This window comes from Papio anubis, chromosome 8 (genome assembly GCF_008728515.1).
Source record: "Papio anubis isolate 15944 chromosome 8, Panubis1.0, whole genome shotgun sequence".
Taxonomy (NCBI): domain Eukaryota; kingdom Metazoa; phylum Chordata; class Mammalia; order Primates; family Cercopithecidae; genus Papio; species Papio anubis.
The window spans coordinates 8,143,847-8,165,686 of NC_044983.1; the positions used below are offsets into that span (position 1 = coordinate 8,143,847).

The following is a 21,840-nucleotide window of genomic DNA, read 5'->3' on the forward strand; positions in this document are numbered from 1 at the left end:
CCAGCTAATGATGTAACAGGTCATGATTCTGAAGGGTTCTATGTCCAAAGAAACCACCCCCAACCACCCAGGAGTCTCTCATCTATTACCTACATGGGCATCAGTTGTGGACAGATCAAGACAGTGGCCTTGGTGTATAGTTAAAAACAAAGCAAAACTGTGTGCACTCAAAACAGGCACATCATGTACTGAGTTCCTTCTCTGTGCCAGCTGCTGTCCTGAGTGGTATATATCACTTCATTGAATAGCAATGCATGTATTGTCTTTGTCAATTCAGGATGCTATAACAAAATACCACAGAGTGGGTAACACAGTCTTATAAACAACAGAAATTTATTTCTCACAGTTCTAGAGGCTGGGAAGTCCAAGATCAAAGTGCTGGCAGCATTGGTGTCTGGTGACGGGACCACTTCACCAGAACTGGTATCTGGTGAGGGTGGAAGGGACAAGACTCCCTAGGCTCTCTTTTATAAGGCATTAATCCCATTCACATGGGCTCCACCCTCATGAACTAATCACCTCTCAAGGTCCCACCTGCAAATACTCTCACATTAGGGGTTAAGATTTCAACATGTAAATTTTAAGGAGGAAACCAATGTTCCATCTATAGCATCTATAGTACCTTTGAGGTAGGTACCATTGCTATTCTTACATAAATGGGGAAAAGCATAGGAAATTTAGTAATCTGCCCAAGGTCAACAGCTGGTAAGTGGCAGAGGAAGACATACAAAGAATATGAAGAATAAGAGATGGAGCAGATTAGGCACCAAGAGCTGCTTGTAATTCTCAGGGCACCTGGCAGTGGCCCCTTGCAGTATCATGAGGCATTCCATGTGCGCACAGCAACCCCATGGATTAGCAGATGAGGAATCAGAGAGGGGACATAATTGCAAGTGTCAGAGCCAGATTTGAACCCTTAACTTTGGAGCTCATTCTGTTAATTACTGCACCAAGGCAAATCACTATGGGAAGGACAGACTATACTCACAGAGCTCTACAGGCTGTGGAGTGCTTACCTGGAGGGCAGCAGAAGCTAGAAAGAAAGCTTTAGAAGGGGTCAGGGAGAGCCAACAGTGAGGCTCGGGAAGCCTCCTTAGATGACTCCAGAATGTCCACCTCTAACCACCAGGGTAGAGCTCCTGCCTGCTATGATGCTTTCTCACTTAGGATAGGGGTCCTTAGCCAGCAGTCCAAGTCTGGAGATCCTCTCAAATGGGTGATTAAATCAGTCACCATCCCTCTCTCCTTTCATCATGTTGACTCCCACCTCGACCCTATACCTTCCTTGTGCAGCTATCTGTCTCCCTGCCTATCCTCACTGCCCTCTCCTCTGCCATCAGCTGTCCTTGAAAACATTTTAGAATATAAGAAACTAAAGTGTCACTAACTCACTCAAAGGTTAGGGAAGGCTAGTTTAGGGCAATAAAGAAAGCAGTTATAAGACAGTGGGGAAATCAGATTTTTCTTTTGACGTAATAATGCTAATTTGGATTCCTCAGTGTGATTTTTGATGGTTGGGATTTACAGGTGTTCGCAGTCCTTTTGTGATGGCTACAGCTTGATATCATACAACATTGACAGGAAGTATGACAGACAAGGAATCTCAGGCCGGAATTGCTGCCAGGAAGCCAGAAGGCATCCCTGGACTGCGATCAATATAGAGCCTTCTTTTCTTCACACTGCTCTTGGCTAGAGTCTGTCTTCTTTGAACTTCTATAATATATAGAAACTGCAAGAGAAGACAAGAAAAATGATTACAGGAGCCCTAGGGGATGAGAGCCCTGAGTTGGTATTAACTGGGCATAAGACTTTATCAAAAACACTATCACTGACAAATTCTTCTGACCCAGAGACACAAGCAACAGAAAGTTGAGTTTAAAGCAGACTGCAGGGGCAAACAACCTCACAAAATCTGAGACTTTGCCCCCAGGAGATGGGTAAATAAACTTGTTATCAATCATCCATTTCTAGTGTGTTGGACTAAGTGGGCAGGCCTTTTATGACATGACAATAGGACTGTCAGAGAAAGTGAGAAGTCTCAGGGGCTGCAGGAAAAACCCTCCATGGAGTGATGAGCCTTCTGTTCTTTGGGCAATAGCAACTGGATTGATACATTTGGGGAGCGTATGCATAAGCATAGGAGAGGTCTTCCAAAAGTTTGTGGAAAAGTCATATTAGGCATGGATTTCAAATTTTTTGCACCAAAATATACTTGTAATTACTTGTTATAACATGTTTGAACATGATCTAGTTTGAGGCACTAAGACATCAGTTTGAAAGAGCCCCTTTCACAGCAACCTGAATTCTGCTAAAATTGAAGCAAGAACAAACACCAAATTTGTGGTGAAGCTTGGGTGGAATGGTGAAATCACTGATACTTTATAAAAAGTTTAAGGGGACAATGTCCCAAAGAAATAAGCAGTTTACAAGTGGATAACTTACTTTAAGAAGGAACAAGACGATGTTAAAAATTACACCTGCAATGGTAGACCATCCACATTAATTTGCAAGGAAAAAAGTAAGCTCGTTCATGCACTAATTGAAGAGGGCTAATTATTTACAGGAGAAACAATAGCTAAACCATAGACATCGCAATTGGTTCAGTGTATACAACTCTGACCAAAAAATTAGAGTTGAGCAATCTTTCCATTCAATGGGTGCCAGAACTATTATACCCAGATCAGCTGCAGACAAGAGCAGAGCTTTCAGTGGAAATTATAAATAAGTAGAATCAAGATCCTGAAGCACTTCTTTGAAGAACTGAAACAGGAGATAAACCACAGCTTTACCAGTACAATCCTGAAGACAAAGCACAATCAAAGCAATGGCTACCAAGACATGGAAATGGTCCAGTCAAAGAAAAAGTGAACTGGTCAAGAGCCAAGGTCATGGCGACAGTTTTTTGGGATGCTCACACACAAAAAGATGCCATAGGCTGCATCAGTTCTCTTTAGGCAAATTAGAGAAATAACCCAAAATGTTGGCAGGGGAAGGGTGCAGGAGAGACCTACAGCAAATACCAGTGGCAAAATTAGCTTTGAATACATGAAAAAAATGCTCTCCTCTTCCTTTACCCTGCCACCCCCAACATCTACAATATACACCAATCTACTAAAATTCAAGATGTTCTGTCAAATGTTTAGTTTTTTTTTTTTTTTTTTTTTTTCAGCAGCAGTCGTTCAGAGCACATGATATTTTATTTTTCTGCATTATGTCATTTCAGGTTTATTTGTCATCACTGAAAAAAAAAAAAAACAAAAAACCAAAAAACATTGATTCTGTAACTGCCTGATGGGTTTCTCTTGCAGGCTACCCAGGTAGACCTGGTTTATCAAGACAGGGGAATTGCAATAGAAGGTTTAATACATACAGAGCCAGCTAAATGGGAGACTGGAGTTTTATTATTACTCAAATAAGCTGTCCCAAAAATTCAGATACTGAAATTTTTATAAAATAGTTTGGCAGGCAGGGGGCTGGGGAATGGGGAGTGCTGATAGGTTGGGTTGGGGATGAAATCATAGGTAGTCGAAGCTCTCCTCTTGCATGAGCCACTTCTTGGGTGGGGAGCCACAAGACCAGATGAGCCATTTTACTGGCCTGGGTGGCTCTGGTGGATCCATCAGAATGCAGAATGTTTTGGTCTATTATAAAATACCAACCTTAGGTTTTATAATAGTAATGTTATCTATAGGAGCAAATAGGGACGTTAGTAGTCTTGTGGCCTCTGGCTGCATTACACTTGAGCCATGGTGGGGCTGTTTCAGGGAGGGGCTGTTAGCATCCATGTTTTAAAATTAAACTATAAACTAAATTCCTCCCAAAGTTAGTTCAGCCTACCCCCAGGAACGAACAAGGGCAGCCTGGAGATTAAAGGCAAGATGGAGTTGGTTAGGTCAGGTCTCTTTCATTGTCATAATCTTCTCACTGTTACAATTTTTGCAAAGGTGGTTTCAATTCAAAGGCAAAATTTGGTTTGTTGACTTAAAACCTTTACAGTTCTAATTTGCCAGTTACAGATAGAATGATTCCACTTTTTGAATACTTGACTTTTGTAAGTACTCACAGCTAGTATACAAATTGTAGATCTTTTGAAATAGTCAAAGAGTATTAGGAATTTCTGCTTCTGGCCATGATGGAGTAAAGAAACTGGATTTACCCTTTCATCTTCACTACAAAGCTGGGAAAAATAGACAAAACAATGGTTTTGAGACATTGAGCAAAAGGCAGTGAAGAACTGCAATTCTAACAATTTGGTAATAAAGGAGGTGAGCCCTTTGATAGCCCTCATTTCTGGCCTGAAGAGTTTACAGGCTGCAGCACCGGGAGAAGGAACTCAGACAGAACCTGGAGGCTTCACTGAGCTAGGGGACAAATATCAAGAAATCTAGGATTCTTGGGGCTGAGTGTCAGAGAGAAGAGAACTATACCAAGGGAAACTCCAGATATTTGCAGAAGGGTCTCCTCAAGTCTTCAAATGAAGATTTAGCAGCACTTGCACTGGAGGAAACTAGTGGGAAAGAACCACCAGAGACAAGCAGGCAGAACAATCCCCAGAGCTCGCACAGAGCCAAAAGCAATTTGTGTGTCCCCAGTGGAAATAATTTCTAAACACATGGAGCATCAAGCAGAATCTTCGATAGGGTGCTGCTTTAATAGTGGGACCAGATTATAACTAAACTTAAAGACTATTGTGGGCCCATCTAGCAAAGCTTACACAAAAGGCTTGCAAAGGCCACATTTTCCCCAAGGGGAATGTATCCCAGAACAAAATATTTAAAGGAATACAAAAGCCTTCAGCCCCCAATAAAGTAACACTCACAATGTCAGATGTAAAATAAAAAGGTTACCAGTGTGAAAGATGCAGGAAAATGTGAATCACTTCCAGAAGAAAAATGTACCAAAAAAAAAAAAAAAAAAAGCATTAGGAAGATCAAACAATAACCCATAACCTTACCAACTAGAAATGGTTTTCAGTTAAGAATTAGAGTATTACCTTTTAGACTTTAATATGTATTTTTTAATTACTGATATTAAATGAACTATGAATGATCAAACCATTGGTACAACTTGGTGTCCTAGAGATTTTTTTCCTCTTTATGTATCTTAAGCACTTTCTTATGTGTATTTCGCTTTTCTGCTTGTAAGAACCAACACTCACTTGGCTTACCTTATGTAATGGGAAGTATATTAGAAGTATGAAAAGGAAATATGATTCTCAGCTAAATGAACCAAGGGAGGAAAAAAGACAAATAATTGGACCTCACAGGGAGTGAAGGACCAAGAGTGCAGCCAGGCTCTGAAGGCAAGTTCGCTGGGGCCCCAGGGCCTCTCCTGCGCCTCAGCAGAAGCTGTTAGTGAGTAAGTGTTCCCTCTGATGCCCTGCCTTTGGGAGACCTACCCCTCATTATCTCAGTCTTCTTCTCTTCGTACATCTTCTGGCTTTTTCTGTTGTACAGAATGGCTTCTGGCCTGGATCACTCAAATCTGTCCTACATGCTGATTAGTGTTGCCTATTCTAGAATTTCATATAAATGGAATCATATACCATGTACTTCTTTCACTGAGCATCATGTTTTTGAAATTAATTCAGGGGCCCGCAAAAGTTTTCTTAAAGGATCAGACAGTAAATATATTAGGTTTTGGGGGGTGGCCAAACCTAGTCTCTCCCAAGTACTTAGTTCTGCTAGTGTAGCCAGAAGATTTAAAATACAAACAAGATTCTGTAATTTTTTAAAAATCCCAAACTTAATAATATTCTTTTTCAGTAGATGATCTCCATTAATATTTCATAGCCATACAGAATGCTGGGGTTGAAACAAAATTTGGAAACCATCCTGCATTCACCAAAAGGCAGAGTCCCTCCTACTATATTCCTCTGTGGCCTCTGAGCATTTCCAGGAGACACCTCATTGTAACACAAGATCCAATGATAACTCAACCATTTACCACCTGAACCATGGCAACAGGCCATAAATGTCTGCCTCAATCTTCCTGACCATCTTAGAGACAAAATCACCTTTCTGAAATAATACACCAACACAGGAGGTGCTTGAAATACACTGATTTCCCAACCAATTCAGTGTCCTTCATTCTATATATCTACCTTCCACTCTCTCTGGCATAATCAAATATATCTGCTAATTATCCTGAGATTTTTGTGATCCTGCCTATCTGAGTCCAACGCTCTACTTTTTACCTTGTTCCCTATGTCACAATGTCACAGCTTCCCTGCCTTGGCTGGGAAGATTCCATTCACTTGCCTCCCCTCACCCCCCGAGTATTCACTGATAGCTATAAGCATCCTTTTGTGTTTCTTCTAACTTTTATGAAACTAGAGTTTACCTTTTTCGTACAGATTCCTAGTTAAAGGGAGAATTTCATTGTAAACAAGAATCTAGTCCTTCAATTGCTTTTCTTGGCATCTGAGTTGTCTCTTTTTACCTTCCTTTTATGTAGGAAAGGCTTCTGTGTGCACTGTCACCTGAAGTTTACTGGAGAGTCACTCATCCAAAAACATGTGTTTACCATACTTAAAAGTGTTATCGCTAGGATCTTATTAGAACTCCCCTGGAGACAGGGACACTTTAATTAAATGTTGCAAACATCTATGGAGCCTTACCATAGTCACATTATTTTGCGAGGTGCTGGTACGAATACAGAAATGGATATGATAAAGGCAACGTTCCAGTGTGTGCACTGTGGTGGAGAAAATAAAGAAAATCTTTGCCTTGTTGAAGGCATCCCATTATTTAAAGAGATAACATTTTCCCCAGAACTAGTTACCTGTTTAAGTTTGGGTCCCACACAAAAACCGATAAATAGATAGCAGATCTATCTTCTGGTATCTAATATCTATCTATCATATCCATCCATCCCTCCCTCCCTCCCTCCCTCCATCCCTCCATCCATCCATCGGGTCCCACACAAAAACCGATAGACAGCAGACCTATCTTCTGGTATCTAATATCTATCTATCTATCTATCTATCTAGTACCTAATTATCTATCTATCTATCTATCTATCTATCTATCTATCTATCTATCTATCCATCCATCCACCCATCTATCCATCCATCTATCCATCTATCATCCATCTGTTTATCTCAGAAAGCAGAGGTACGGTATGAAGAAGAGATGGGACAATACAGTACAAAGTCCTCCCCTCCAGCCAAGTTATTCAAACTCCTTGTCCATACAACATTGATGACCCTAACTTCAGCTCTTTACACATTTCTTTTCCCCGTGAGGCTGAGCTGCTTGAGGGCAGGTCACGTCTTTCCACTACCCTCCTTGCCGGCACCTACGGTTTCCTGATGGAGACCCTACAGGTAACCCACGTGAGCGCGTACTCCGCGGCAGACACGCCCAGGCGGGCTTTACTCACATCCAATCACTTAGTACGCACACTCGCTCCAGCCAATGAGCGAATACGTACTCCTTTCTCCACCTCCCGCCGGGCGGCCACCGCCCCCTCAGCCTCTGGTCGTCCAGTAACCGCCCCAGGTTGCCCCGCCCTGCTCCGCCCTCTCACCGCCGCGTGCTCGAGGAGCGAGTCGCGCGCCACTGACGTCACCAGCACGCGCCCCGTCTGCAGCAGTCAGCCTGCGAGGGAGTTACGCTGGTCCTGATTCTCGTGGAGTCTCCTTCCCGCCCAGTGGCCGCAGTCACCCAGGTCCAGAGGCCGCGGTATCACAGGCTCTCCGACATGTCTATGCTGGCTGAGCGTGAGTGTCAGAAGCAGAGGCCCGACCTGGGCGCGTCGGTGAAGATGCTGGGTGACCCGCACGGCAGTCCCGAGTGACTGGGAGCGCGGGTTCCAGGCGCGCCTGGCGCATGGGGTCGGGGGACCGGGGAGCCGAGCCTGGCTCTGCTTGTCCTGCTCGCCGCAGAGCTCCCCGAAAGTTGGCCGCGGGTCTGCTAGTGAGAAAGTCCGCGAGTGTCTCCCGGAGACGCCTTCCTCACAGTCACCCTGGGGCGCGCGCGAAGTGGGTCAGAACACCGGGTCCCGCGACGGGCCCCGCCGCCGCCCTTTGTGGGGACCCGGACTGGTTGCTTCACTGCCCCCGGACCTCAGCTTCCTCAGGTTAAAAAGAGAAGGTTGAGCAGAAGGATCACTTCAAACTGTAATCACATTGTCCAAGATGTCTTGGACCCAGAAAAAGAAAAGCAAAGGAGTTAGAAGTCTCAAATATGGGACGTCAGCCACTTAGCGGGGGAGTGCAGGGCTAATGCGTAATTCTAAATGAGATCGGCGTTTTTGATCTTGTTGGCCACAGCGCCCGGTCCTGCCTGTTTACCTTTGACATTTATCTTCACTTTGTGGAGCCGGTGAAACCCCTGTCTCTGGAGAGGCTGCTGAACTTCTGAATTGTGCCTGCAGCTAAGGTCGCTTGCCACCAGATGGCAGTCGTGCTTTGATCCTGAAAAGCGGGTCCTTCTTGTGAGTTGTATAGTGAGCAATGAACAGAAACAGCTTATTTAACAGATCAACCAGACCAGCACAGCGATTTTGTGAAATAAATGCTGTTAGCACTCTTTTCTAAGAGGATGGAGGACTAGGAGCACAAAACAAAATGGGTCAGTCACCATCCCGGTTTTACAGGGGCAAAAATTGACGTTCGAAGGAAAATAATTTGCCCCTAGTCACTGAGCTAGAAAATGGCAAAATTGATCCAGTTATCTCTGTATCTTTATATTCTTGCCAGTAAGACCAGCGGAGACCCATAGAAATGAGTATATTTTAGACTGAACCCGTGGGTTCTATTTTTTCACCAGTAAAAAATGAGGAGTCAGGGTTAGAGCCTAGATAGCTCAGATCTCTTCTGGTTTTCGTATTTGATGTTTGCTCAATTCAGCATGCACTTGGCGACTTTGGCCCTAATTCTGCTATTCATTTATGTCTGTTCCTTTGATCGGTGTTTATGAGGCCACTAAAATCTTCTCTTACTATCTTTATCTCCAGGTGGCCTTAAATCAATGAGATGGTGAACATGAACATAGTTGGAAAAATCTGAAGTATAGAGGTGTAAAATGCTATTTGTAGACATCCGTAATTCAGATTGCATGATTTCAAGAGAGTGTTTTCAGTTTTCCTTTCCCAACGTTATTCCAAATTGTCAAATCCTTGTCATTATAATATGTAACATTTTGTGTTTTTTTTTTCCATAATTTGCCAAATGGGTATAGCATCTTCTGTAATTAGATATTTAGGATTGGTGTTGTTAAGAAGAAAAACCTTAGACAAATTAAACAGTTTGATTGAGCAAAGAATGATTCAAGAACTAGGCAACCTTCAGAACTAGAACAGGTTATAAGAACTCCAAGCCTATGCTGTCAGGCAGTATTTATGGACAGTAAACGTAAGTGAGGTACAGAGACAACTTGGTTAGGGTTACCGCTCTGATTTGCCTTATTTGAATCAGCTGGCTGCCTGTGATTGATGCTCAGCTGCTGTAAAGGATTGAGACTCAGTTATATGTTACAAGAGTGTACTCCTACGATAGGCTTTCGCTTCGCTTCAGTTCTAACGAACGTTGTAGTTCCTTACGTAAGGACTCAAGTACGGAGGCCTCCTCAGGCCAAATTTAGTGTAATAATTCGCTCCTTCTGATCAACCTCTGAATTTTGAGAGATTGTTTAAAACTTCTGCTCCTAGCTCTTGGGAGTCAACACGCCCTTTAGAGTAAATGGGATCCTAGCATAAGTCATGTGGCATTGAGCTGTTGTGTGGATGGTTTTTATTGGATTTGCCCAAAAGTATCCCGACAGATCCATTTACAGTTAGATCTCCACATAGGAGTAGCTGCTAGAGGATGGTTAAATACATCCCAAATAGTGATTCTGCAGGTTCAGGGCATTCTACCTGAAGTCCAGCGCCATGCTGTAAACACTGCTCTTCCAGATCGTGTCAAGGGTCCTCAAGATCATCCCGAGATTCAGCGATGTGCTGGGGGATTCAGGCACAGGACTCAGCATGTAGTTGCACTCACTGCTAAGATTATTATAGCAAAAGGATGCAGAACAAAGCCGGCAGAAGGAAAAGATGCATGGGACAAAGTCCAGAGTAAGGCAGGCATCAAGCTTCCAGAGCCCCCCCCACAGGGAGTCACACATGACACGCTTAATTCCTCCAGTAGTGAGTTCTGACAGCAAATGTGGAATGTTGCCCACCAGGGAAGCTAGTGAGAGACTCAGTGCCAGGGATTTCCTGGGGGCTGGTCACATAGACACTCTACCTGGCAGGCACCAAAATTCCAGGCTTCTAGAAGGAAAGCAGGCATTCAGCATAAACCATATCATTTGTGTAAACAGGAACAATGAGCCACTCTTATCAGTTCTGCGAATGGTAGGAACGCTTGGGTTCCCTGTTATAAACAGGCCTTTCAAAGGATAGCAGTCAGGCCTGCTGTGTTAGTGAACAAAGCTGAGATCTGAGCACAGAACAGACTGTGGCATGAGAATTACAAAGGACATGTAAAAGGTGAGCCAATTGAAAGAGCTCGGAGGCAGTCTTTTCCTTACCATGATTTTCCACACCTGGAAACTTGCGTGGCATTAGAGCCGGGAAGTGTTCCAGGGAAGCAGGGTTCTGGTCAAGTAAGTCTGGGAAGCATGGCAGGCCTGCTCTGGCCTCCCCTAAGAGGATCTGCACATTTGCATAGTAAAGTTTCCAGGAGATTCTTCAGTATTTTGTTTAACCTAGTGTTACTCATTTTCAATGGGAAACTGCCCCCCTTCCCTTTTAGCATCCTTGTTTGGAAACACTGGTGTGATCCCATTGATTGAAGCAAACTGCCATTTCCCCGGGGGAGAGGAACTGACCTCGAATAGCTAATCTCTCGTGTAGGCATTATCGTTTGTTTTATATAAGTATGTAACATGAAGTGTGTGCAGTTCTTATTGCAGAGTGTGAGCTTATTCTCAAAACTGTCTCCTTCATACAAACCCTAGTCAAAGAACCCTGGCAAGCACTGCATAGACACATGAACTCTGACACCCTGATGCCAGCTTGCATATGGAATACTGGCTAACAGGCTTCTCTCTGGTGTGTTGTTCCTTAGCAGTGGCAGTGTTATGCTGAGTATTTGCCAAGATAAGTGAAGTGGTAACTTAGATGGAACATTTTTGGGTCACCTTTTTTTTTTCTGCAAAACACTACAAATTCGAACCCAGCTTGTTTTGCTTTGTTAGGTGGCCTTTTTTCTACCTGTGTATTTGTAAAGGGTTTCCTATTTTTGCTGGAGGGTGCATAGTTATGGGCCTCTATTGATTTTATGTGTGGCACAGTGAGCCCCTTTGCCAGGGGGTCGTGTTATTTTTTAATTATGTGATGAGATGGCCAAGGTAGGAGGGGTTGTGTTGATGGTGAGACAATGTGCTTATATTGATGTGGCAGATAAATGGTAATGACACTTCCAAATTTCTCATTTGGCCACAGTCTACTTTTGGGTTTCATATTCTTGTTCTTTGAGCCTTTGGAGTTCTTTATTTTTGCCATAATTTTCCTTAAAACTACAGTGATAAACTTGAGTTCATGATGATCAGTAGTTTATATGCATTAAAAAAAGTTGCTTTGATGAGATTCAAAGCAGTTCCCTTAATTCAGTTATACTCCTTCCTTCCTTTTTCCCTCTCCCTCTTCTTTCCTCCTTTCTTCCCTCTTTCCATTCTTCATTTTTATTCATTTATTCCATTCACATATTTATTGAGTGCCTGCTGTGGGCACAGTGATTTTTTTATTTCTTGCAATGAAGCCTCAGAAAAAAGACATGAATATGAGCCCTAAGGACATGATGGTCTAATGGGAAACCCGAAAGGTGGATGTAAATAGCTCTAATACAGTAGATGTTAAGAAACAGGTAAGTTATTCTAGGAGTTCAAAGGGGAGTCAGAGGGCTTCAGGGCATCTCTGTGAGAGGGATAGAGTTGTTATTTTCTGTAGGTCATATGTGTGGAGGGTACAGTTGACTCTCCCCAAGAGTGTAATGACTATTCTATGTTGTGGATTAAGAACATAAGCTTTGAAGTCAGTAGGACCAAGGTTGGTTTAAAGGGTCTGGGTTTTGCTTGGGGATGTTGGGCAAATTTGTTTCTCTAAGCCTCAGATTTTCATATCTGCCAGTGATGATGGTACTATCCACCCTTGTTGGGTTACTGTGAATCTTTATTATGTACAGCATTTGGAGCAAGTCTCAGGTTGAACAATTGGCATTTATTATTTTAAGTGCATCCTTGGTATTGCATATTATTTTGTATGTAGTAACGCATGGCAGTGGAAGCTGTAACTGCTGCCACTACCACTGCTGATGGTGATGAGGACGCTGGTGTCCACAGGGGCTTTCAGTTGTACTGATGGTGGAGTATGGAAGGCGCAGCTCCAGTGTATTGAGTATTTGCTTTGCCACATTATGAGGGAATATTTCCATTTTAATCTTAAGAGGTCAACTTATATGTCTAGAATGTACATTTATTAGGGAAACCAGGATAAATGATCCAGTCTGTTAACATTCTATTGAGGGTTGAATTAATTTCTGTATTGTAATGTATGTCATATTTTACAAACATACATAAAATACACAAAGTTATGCATGTGTATGTTTGTGTGGTATTTTCCAGGTCTGAAAGGTAGTGCATTGCTGATGAGATGCTTTTTCATTTCTAGGTCGGCGGAAGCAGAAGTGGGCTGTGGATCCTCAGAACACTGCCTGGAGTAATGACGATTCCAAGTTTGGCCAGAGGATGCTAGAGAAGATGGGGTGGTCTAAAGGAAAGGTATTTTGGAGAAAAGCAGAAAAAATCTGGGCTAGGAAAAGAGATTAGAAATTAGGGGAAAACTTCCTTCTTGGGAGACTGGAAGAAACTTATGCTTTGGATCAGTAAGTGATTTTGATCCAAAATCAAAAATTGTTGTGACCTTATGATGATAAGTTAGGATTGAACATAAGTGTCAACTGTCTATCATTTAAGCTGCCATGCTTAGCGTCTTTTGTAGATTGTGCAACTAGGGCTACACGCTTTTTTCCCTTTCCATTTGTTCGTGACTCCAGTAGAGCTTCTGCTGATATCTCTACACTTGAATGGTTCTTGTTGAGGTTGTTAGTGATCTTTAAGTGCCAATCCAGTGGGGCCTTGTTTTATTCTCATATTATTTCACTCCTCAGTGGTGCTGGATGTAATTGACTACTCTCCTTGAAATACTTCTGTCTTGGCCTCCACAGTACTATTGTCTCTTCTGTTCTTCCTTTTAACCTCACTTGTCACTCCTAAATTCATTGCTGTCTGTTCTTTCTGCAGACTTTTGATTATTAGAGCTCCTTGAGGCTCAACCTCAGGCCCTTTTTTGCACTCTGCTCCGGTGATCTCATTCGTTCTTTTGCAACACTTTGGATTAGCTAAAGTCTGGGAACTGTCATTTTTCTGTATCTAGTCCAGTTCTGTCCTCTGAGCTCTAGATTTGTAAATTCAATAGCCTACTTGATATTTCCACTTGAGTAAGCATCTCAAGGGTATCATTTCTATTATAAAACTCTTGATTCCCCCAAATATATTTTTCCCAAGTTTTCCCCATTTTTCATATGTGTTACCATCTGCCACTTACACAAGCCAGAAACCTGAGAGTCATGCTTGGTTCCTCCACCCTCTCACCTCCTGCACCCCCAGTCATCATTCTTCTCCATGCAGGGCAGTGCTCTGCTTCAGCCACTGTCATCAGTTGCACTCATTGACTCCTTAGACTCTCAACTGCCTCCCTTCCTCCCTCCTTTTTCTCTTCTGGCCCATTTGCTATACAGCAGCCAGAATGATCTTTTAAAATATGGAAATTAGATCATGTCATTCTTAAAAGACCAGTGGTTTTCCATTGTGTTTAAAATAAAATCCAAATTCCTCCCATAGGTTATGTGAGATCTAGCCCCTCCGTCATCCTATTTCCTTCATTCCTTCATTTGCGGAAGCCACCCGGGTGCCTGTGAGGTTTCCCAGTACACTGAGTTTTTCCCACCCAGGGTCTTTGCACTTGATCTTCCCTTACCTGGAAAATCTTACAGATGAGTGCTGATTGATACAGAGGACTTAGAGTCCTGCCCCGTGTTGTTTTGTGAAAGTATTTAATGGAGAGAATCATCCACTCAGAACACCTGCCATGGGCATCTGTGAGTTTTGTAGCAGTGCTCTGCTTCTGAGTATCAGTGAGAGGCATGTTCTAACTCTCTTTGTGTTTAATCTCCACAGGGTTTAGGGGCTCAGGAGCAAGGAGCTACAGATCATATTAAAGTTCAAGTGAAAAATAACCACCTGGGACTCGGAGCTACCATCAATAATGAAGTGAGCAGCAGTGTGCCTCCTGGGTGTCTTTGCATAATTGACTTTAGTCTTGTAAATGTAAAAATTTTAGTCCAGTCAGTTGATTGATTCATCTGTTTCTGACTGTTGGTGCAGCATTTCATTTTATTCACATTTCCTCTTGAACACTGACACTTTGAATGCGTGGCACTGTAATTCGAAGTCCGTGGCCTACCGTGCTTTTCATTTTTAGTATCATTGTTCCCTTTTGCAAAGTATCTAAACTGGAAGTTTTCTTCCTCAGTTTTTGCAGCCAACAGAATCTGGTAGGAAATCTGGAGAATTACTTTAGGTAAATTGAATTACTTTGGTTAGTTCAGTATCTCTGAGTAGTGGATTGGCGGAGCTAAAATTTTTAGCCACTAAAGAAAGAGTTTATATAAGATTGATTTCAAATGTAGTTGTTGAGGGATAGATGACACAGATATACTTATTTTCTTAGAAGAAGCATTGCCCAGTAAACCTATTCCATACTGCTTTACCTTAAATATTCTTAAAAATGCATAAGAATGTGAGTAAGGCAGATGCCCACATTGAAACCCTGCTTCCCACTGGTTTGGGAGATCTTCATTCTCTCATAAAATAATGAACTTATTAGGTAACCACCTCACAAATGGATGCTCATTGATTCAGGGGACTTGAGGTCCTTTCTCCTCCCCTTCCGCAGAGTTTTGTAAAATAGGAGTTGATGCAAGTAATTAGAATATTTTAATTTCTACTGAGCAAAGAAGAACATTTCTGTGTCTCTCATGGTTCTTGTCCTTTGAATTATGGAATTTCCCCTAGTGAGAAAAAAACAGTAATTTTATTGTGTTTTACTTTAACATTTAGCACACACGTTGCCTGTTGATTCTTTACTATAGATTGACTTGATTGACAGTCACTTTTGAAATCAGGCTTTAAGCTTCCAGGAAGCCCCTTTTTAATATTGACCTGGATAAAGAGCATTTTAACTTTATATTGTTTCTTGAATCCACTTAAATTTATCAAATAATATTTTGGTAAAACATTTAAAATTTCTTAACCACTGGATTTCCTTGATTCCAAAATATATCATCTCAGTCAGTGTAGGTAAACTACAAGCTTACCTCTCATTCATTTCTTTGATATTTTCAGGACAACTGGATTGCCCATCAGGATGATTTTAACCAGCTTCTGGCTGAACTGAACACTTGCCATGGGCAGGAAACCGCAGGTAGGGAAATTGGATGACATAAGCTGTCAGTGAAAATATGTTTATCTACTTTTTGTTTTTTGCTTTTGTTATTTTTAATTGATACATAATTCTACATATTTATTGAGTACAGTGTGATATGTCAATACCTGTGCACAATTTGTAATGTATATATGTGTTGTGTTCATCAGCACAATTAGCATACACATCACCTCAGACATTTATTATTTCTTTGTGTTGGGAACATTTGAAATCTATTCTTCTAGCTATTTGAAAATATACAATAAAATATTACTTACTATAGTCACCCTACAGTGCTATCGAACACTAGAGCTTTTTCCTCTTATCTAGTGGGACTTTTATATCCAGTAGCCAATCTTTAGCTATTCCCACCTAGCTATTCTCTTTACCTAGCTCTAATAACCACTATTCTGCTATCTACTTTTATGAGCTCAACTCTTTTAGCTTTTCCATATGAATGAGAATGTGCGATATTTATCTGTGCCTGGCTTATTTCACTTGATGTCCTCCAAGCTCACCCGTGTTGCCTCAAATGGAAAACGCTCACTCTTTCGTAAGGGTAAATAGTATTCCATGGTGTGTATGCACCACATGTTGTTTCCCCGTTCATGTGTTGGTGGACACTTATTTTTATTCCATATCTTGGCTGTTGTGAATAGTGCTACACTGAACGTGGGTTTGCCGGCACCTCTGCAACATGCTGATTTCCTTTCCTTTGGGTAATGCCGGGAGTGGATTGTTGGATCATATAGTAGTTCTATTTTTAACTTTTTGAGGAGCTGCCATACTGTTTTCTATAATGACTACATCAATAGTGCATCAGATTTCCAATTTCTCCATATCCTTGCCAATACTTATCTTTCATATTTTCGATAGGAGCTATCCTAATGGGTGTGAGATGATGTCTCGCTGTGATTTGAATTTCCATTTCCCTAATGACTGATATTAAGCATCTTTTCATCTGCTTATTGGCCATTTTTATATCTTCTTTAAAGAAATGTCTATTTAAATACTTTGCCCATTTTTAATTGGATTTTGTTGTAATCTGCAAGCATTTTTATAAACATTCTAGTTTATAAACAATCTATTCCTTGTGTATCATGTGTGAATAATCAAAAGGTATGTGATAGATTGAAAGAGAATTTTGTGGAGTGAAATAATGAATTAGACTTGAGTTCAGCAAATATTTATTGAGCTGTGTGCCGGGTACCAGTTTAGGTGTGAGGATCTGCAGGGGTGTCAGGCACAGTCCTGCTTGGATGTACCTAGCAGAATATGCTGGTAATTACCTGGTAAAATCACAGCACACATCTAACCATAGGAAGGTTTATTGCAGTGCTGTGTGTGGAAGTGAGCCCAAAAGCATGAAGGGAAAGGTGCTTTGTTGGTACTTTTTCTAACCAGATTGGACTTTTTGTTGGAATGTATAACTTGGACAGTTTTCCTTATCCATAGGATCATGATTTTGAAATATCCTAACAGTTCTGTGTGTGGTTCTAATATGAAGGACAATAATTTATTAGCAGAAGAAAAAGATAAGGAAAATGTTTTCTGAAAATACTGCGTGACTCATATTAGGAAATGCAGGATCTATGAAGTAGTAAAGTTCAAGGACACTATTCCTTACTAATTATACACAGAAAACATCTTGATATTTATGATCACACTTGAACTCAGTAGAAATACAGATAAGAATGTAAGCTTGGCTGGGCACGGTGTAATCCCAGCACTTTGGGAGGCTGAGGCAGGCAGATCACCTGAGATCGGGAGTTCGAGACCAGCCTGACCAACATGGTGAAACCCTGTCTCTACTAAAAATACAAAATTAGCCGGGCGTGGTGGTGCATGCCTGTAGTCCCAACTGCTTGGAGGCTGAGGCAGGAGAATTGCTTGAACCTGGGAGGCAGAGGTTGCGGTGAGGCGAGATCGTACCATTGCACTCCAGCCTGGGCAACAAGAGTGAAACTCCATCTACAAAAAAAAAAAAGAATGTAAGAATGTAAGCATGACCATATAAGACTTGGAGATTAAATAGGATGTAGTGGTTTAGAGACAGACACCAGAGTCAGACTGCCTGGATTTTAATCCTGGTCTGACTCTTCATTTGCATGACCTTGGGTAAATTGCTGAACATGGCTGTACTTCGATTTCCTCTTTGGTCAAATGGAAGCAGTAGTGTCATCCTTGGAAGGTTGTTGTGAGGACTAAATGAGTTATAACATCTGAGAAAAGCAAGCAGAGATACTCAGCACTGTAAGCCTCCTGATAGCGTAGCTGGCAAGTCTAGAGCCATAAACTACGATTAAGGCTAGAAAATTTACTTTACTCTGAAGGATTTTGATAAGGAATCTAGGGTTTTATTTTATCTCTCTCTTTTTTGTGTGTGTGTGTTTTTTTTTTGAGATGGAGTCTTGCTTTGTGGCCCAGGCTGGAGTGCAGTGGCGCAATCTTGGCTCACTGCAACCTCTGCCTCCCAAGTTCAGGCGATTTTCCTGCCTCAGCCTCCTGAGTAGCTGGGATTACAGGCACATGCCACCACTCCTGGCTAATTTTTGTATTTTTAGTAGAGACAGGGGTTTCACCATATTGGTCAGGCTGGTCTCAAACTCCTGACCTCATGATCCACCCACCTTGGCCTCTCAAGGTGCTGGGATTACAGGTGTGAGCCACTGTACCTGCCCTCATGATTAGTAGATTATAGTTAGTAAAATTAGCGGATCTGTTATAAATTTTAATGAATGCTTATTAAACACATCTCTTTAGCAGTGTACCTCCTGACGAGCTGGGTTGGCGTAGGGGTGTGGGGACTAGGCCAGCTGCTTTGATTGCTGCTTTGACACCAGTATTTTCGCTTGTCCCTCACTGATCCCAGTAAGAGGAAAGTTGTGCCTTTCCTTTGTAAAGTGGGAGGGGGCACCTGGGAAAGGACAGCGAGATTGACGCATAACTCAGACTCCGAGCAGTTTCAGGCACGAGTGCACATGAACAAATGGATAGAAAGTGATTCCTCAAGGCCTGGCGGTGCTCACGCATCCTTCTTGATACCTGCATACTGAGAAGGTAGAGACGCTCCCCAGGTCATTCTTCTGTCCTCTCAAGGCTGAGAGCTGCTCTGTGAGGGCACAGTGTGGTGGTTCAGGATGTGGCCTCGCAGTCATGTCTTTCTGGGCATCGGTCCCATCACGGTGGTTTCCTGGGTGTGCGTTATCAGTGTCGTCCTCTGTGGTGAGTTCAGGCATCACAGCAGCTCTCTTATGGAGTGGCTGTGGGAAGGAAATCCAAGAATTCATGGAAAGCCTCCAGTCCAGCGCCTAGTCCCTCATACATTTGCAGTTGGTAGGAGCCACTTTAAGCTGATAACTTCCTCTGTGATCTGTGATTGGAACATCAGCATTGAAAATGTTATGTGCCATATGAAGTGCAAAAGAGAAGAATTTACTAGTAGGATGTCTTTGCAAAAAAATCCAAGGTGTCCCTGGGAAGTGGCTGCAGAAGATAATGTTTCAGCTTGTGGAAATAATGAACCCGTGCTGGGCTTTGCCTCAAGTGTGGAACGTCTGCCTTCACGTTCTTCCGAGCCTGCTGTATAGTTCCCATTTCAGCTTTGAAATAAGTCACTCCTGGGAGGGACTTCAGTGCAGTCACATGCTGTTGAATGGACACGTGCTTGTTTCGCTCCAGTATTAGGTTGAGAGTTTCTTTTTTTCCAGCTTCTCTTGTATCCTCTGAAGACGGTTGGGTTGTTGGATTTTTTTTCTTTTCTTTTTTAATTTTTTGAGATGGAGTCTCGCTCTGTCACCCAGGCTGTAGTGCAGTGGCGTGATCTCGGCTCACTGCAACCTCTGCCTCCCGGGTTCACGCCATTCTCCTGCCTCAGCCTCCTGAGTAGCTGGGACTACGGGCACCCGCCACCACGTCCAGCTAATTTTTTGTATTTTTAGTAGAGACAGGGTTTCACTGTGTTAGCCAGGATGATCTCGATCTCCTGACCTCATGATCCACCCGCCTCAGCCTCCCAAAGTGCTGGGGTTACAGGCGTGAGCCACCGCGCCCGGCCGCTTTTTTTCCAGTTTCTCTAACCTCATAGCTGAATGTTCTTAAAACTATAGGAAAATTTAGTCTCTCTTCTACCTGTGATCTGTTTCTGTGGCACTCTTCTATCTGAACTTGACAAGCAGATACAGGTGAGAGAATGCAGGTGGCTAGCCAGTTTATAATTGACTCTAACCCCAGATCAGCCTGCTCTGATATTTCAGGCAAGGGACTACTTTCTGGCTCACATTTTCCCTTCTGTCAAAGGAGTTCCCACTCGGATGTCTCCTCAGTGGTGTGTTCCTGCTCCTTTTGCCTTGCCAGTGGTCCTCCCCGAAACCCTGAGGAGGTGGCTCGGAGCCAGTGCTGCTCCGTCACATGTCACCTAATCGTCATCTCTGATCTGTATTTAGATGATCATTTAACCTGTCTTACCTCTATTCACTTTTTAAAATAACTTTTTATTTTGAAATAATTACAGGCTTGTAGGAATTCGCAAAATGATGCAAAGAGTCCTGAACGTCTTTCCCCTGTTCTCTCAGGGTGGAGAGACATTATATTGCTGTGGCTTTTCGAAACCAGGAAGTTGACACTTGGTGTTACTGTTAACTGCACCACAAACCTTATCCAGTTTTCATCATTTTTTTTGGCCTCCATTCATTTGTACATGGGTATATGCTTCTGTGCAATTTTATCACAAGTGTAGATTCATGCAGCACCCACGACGGTGAAGATACAGGATTGGCCACCACGGCACAGCAACCTCATGCTTCATCTTTGTATTTGTACTCACTGTACCTTTATCCTTGTCCCCGAGAAACCATTCATCTGTCCTCTCTCTATATAGTTTTGTCATGTCGAGAATGTTCTGTAGATGGAGTCGTATGATGTGTTTTTCTGGATGGACCTCTTTGACTAAGCACAGCACCCTGGAGTTCGTCCTGGCCGTTGCAGTGGCAGCGGCCGCCCCTCTTCACTGTGGAGTGGTATTCCACTGCAAGGATGGCCCAGGGCTTGCTCGGCTGTTCATGCATATTCACATGTTGAAGGACTTGGGCGTGATTTCGGTATTTTGCTGATGAATAAGGCTAATATGAACATTTGTGTCTAGGTTTTTGTGTGAACACAAGTTTTCATTTCTTCCTCAAGGATTTTCTAAATTTCTGGAGGGCAGCTGGGCCTGATCCATAGTATGCAAATTAAGGAAATATTTCTAATCATTTGACCGGTAGAAAGAAAACAGAGATCCAGCAGAAGGGTGCTATTGCAGAGCAAGTAAATGAAAGAGCTCAATCATAAATGATATGGTTCCTAAAATTTTCTTTAAAGACTATCCACTGTTAGGAGAATAAATGAGATTGGATTACAAAGACTTTAATGTATTTTTTTTCATCTTTTTTTTAAGATTCCTTAGACAAGAAGGAAAAGAAATCTTTTAGCCTTGAGGAAAAGTCCAAAATCTCCAAAAACCGTGTTCACTATATGAAATTCACAAAAGGTAAGATTAAGCATTTCTTTACTTGTTGTTGAAATCTGTGTGTTTGTCCTGAGTTGCTTGAAGCATTTTAGCTCTTGGCCAACAGTGACTTCATGCTTTATGGACAGCCCGACTGAATTGCTCTGAAACGCTGCTGGAGTCTTCGCGTTGACTGTGGTGTGCCTGAGGATCTTGTTAGAATTCAGATCTGGGAGATTTGAGATGGGATCCAGGTTAGGCTTTAGAGTGGGAACAAATCCTGTGGCTGAGCTGAAAAATGGAATCAGCTTATATTTAGAGGAAAAAGGGACTTTATGTAGCTAGGTCAGAAAATAATTTTTATTTCCTGCCCAACATTTTTAGCTGCACTGTGTTTTTTCACAGCTGAGTGTTGGTGTTAAATAGCTCTTAATATGCCAAGTTAGAGAATTATGCTCTATGTTGAGACCTCCAGTGTGATAAAGCACACTCCCTGGTTGACCTTTTATTCCACGTAATTTATCTATTTCACAGCGTAGGCATTCCATGGTCATTGCCAAGTTGGGTAGAAAGCCGTTTGAGAACTGGGTGAGAATCCCTATTCCTTCATCACCACCTCCCCAGCCCCTTCCCAGTGTGTGAAATCATTTGTGCATGCGGTTGTCCTCTTCAGCCACTAGGTGGCGGTCTTGCATTGGAAAGAAACAATTTAACTTAATCGCATCAACTCCCCAGTTGTTTGCCTGTAGAACAGTATCATGAATTAGAAACCTACTTATTACATAGTATACATAAGAAGCATGATGATGATGCTGATG

General features: G+C 42.3%; 1 protein-coding gene and 1 long non-coding RNA gene across 4 annotated transcripts in view; one reads left to right on the plus strand and one right to left on the minus strand.

Moving 5' to 3' along the window:
- Positions 1-1,440: 1,440 nt before the first annotated feature.
- Positions 1,441-7,372, minus strand: LOC103886612. Its single transcript, XR_650368.3, has 3 exons — positions 7,214-7,372; positions 6,620-6,696; positions 1,441-1,729 (listed from the first exon to the last, which is right to left on the minus strand). It is a non-coding gene; the product is annotated as an uncharacterized LOC103886612 (long non-coding RNA).
- Positions 7,373-7,555: 183 nt separating this feature from the next.
- Positions 7,556-21,840, plus strand: part of PINX1 (PIN2 (TERF1) interacting telomerase inhibitor 1) — a 75,243-nt gene continuing 60,958 nt past the window's right edge. For 2 of the 3 annotated variants that reach the window (XM_009212510.3, XM_017961758.2), the window contains exons 1-5: positions 7,556-7,723; positions 12,661-12,770; positions 14,229-14,321; positions 15,456-15,534; positions 20,972-21,064. In XM_009212510.3, the coding sequence (XP_009210774.2) occupies positions 7,705-7,723; positions 12,661-12,770; positions 14,229-14,321; positions 15,456-15,534; positions 20,972-21,064 (394 nt within the window). In that variant the 5' untranslated portion in view covers positions 7,556-7,704. Of the gene's footprint in view, positions 7,724-7,812; positions 8,440-12,660; positions 12,771-14,228; positions 14,322-15,455; positions 15,535-20,971; positions 21,065-21,840 lie in introns of those variants that run through there. The other variant, XM_017961757.3, reaches the window with a different exon arrangement.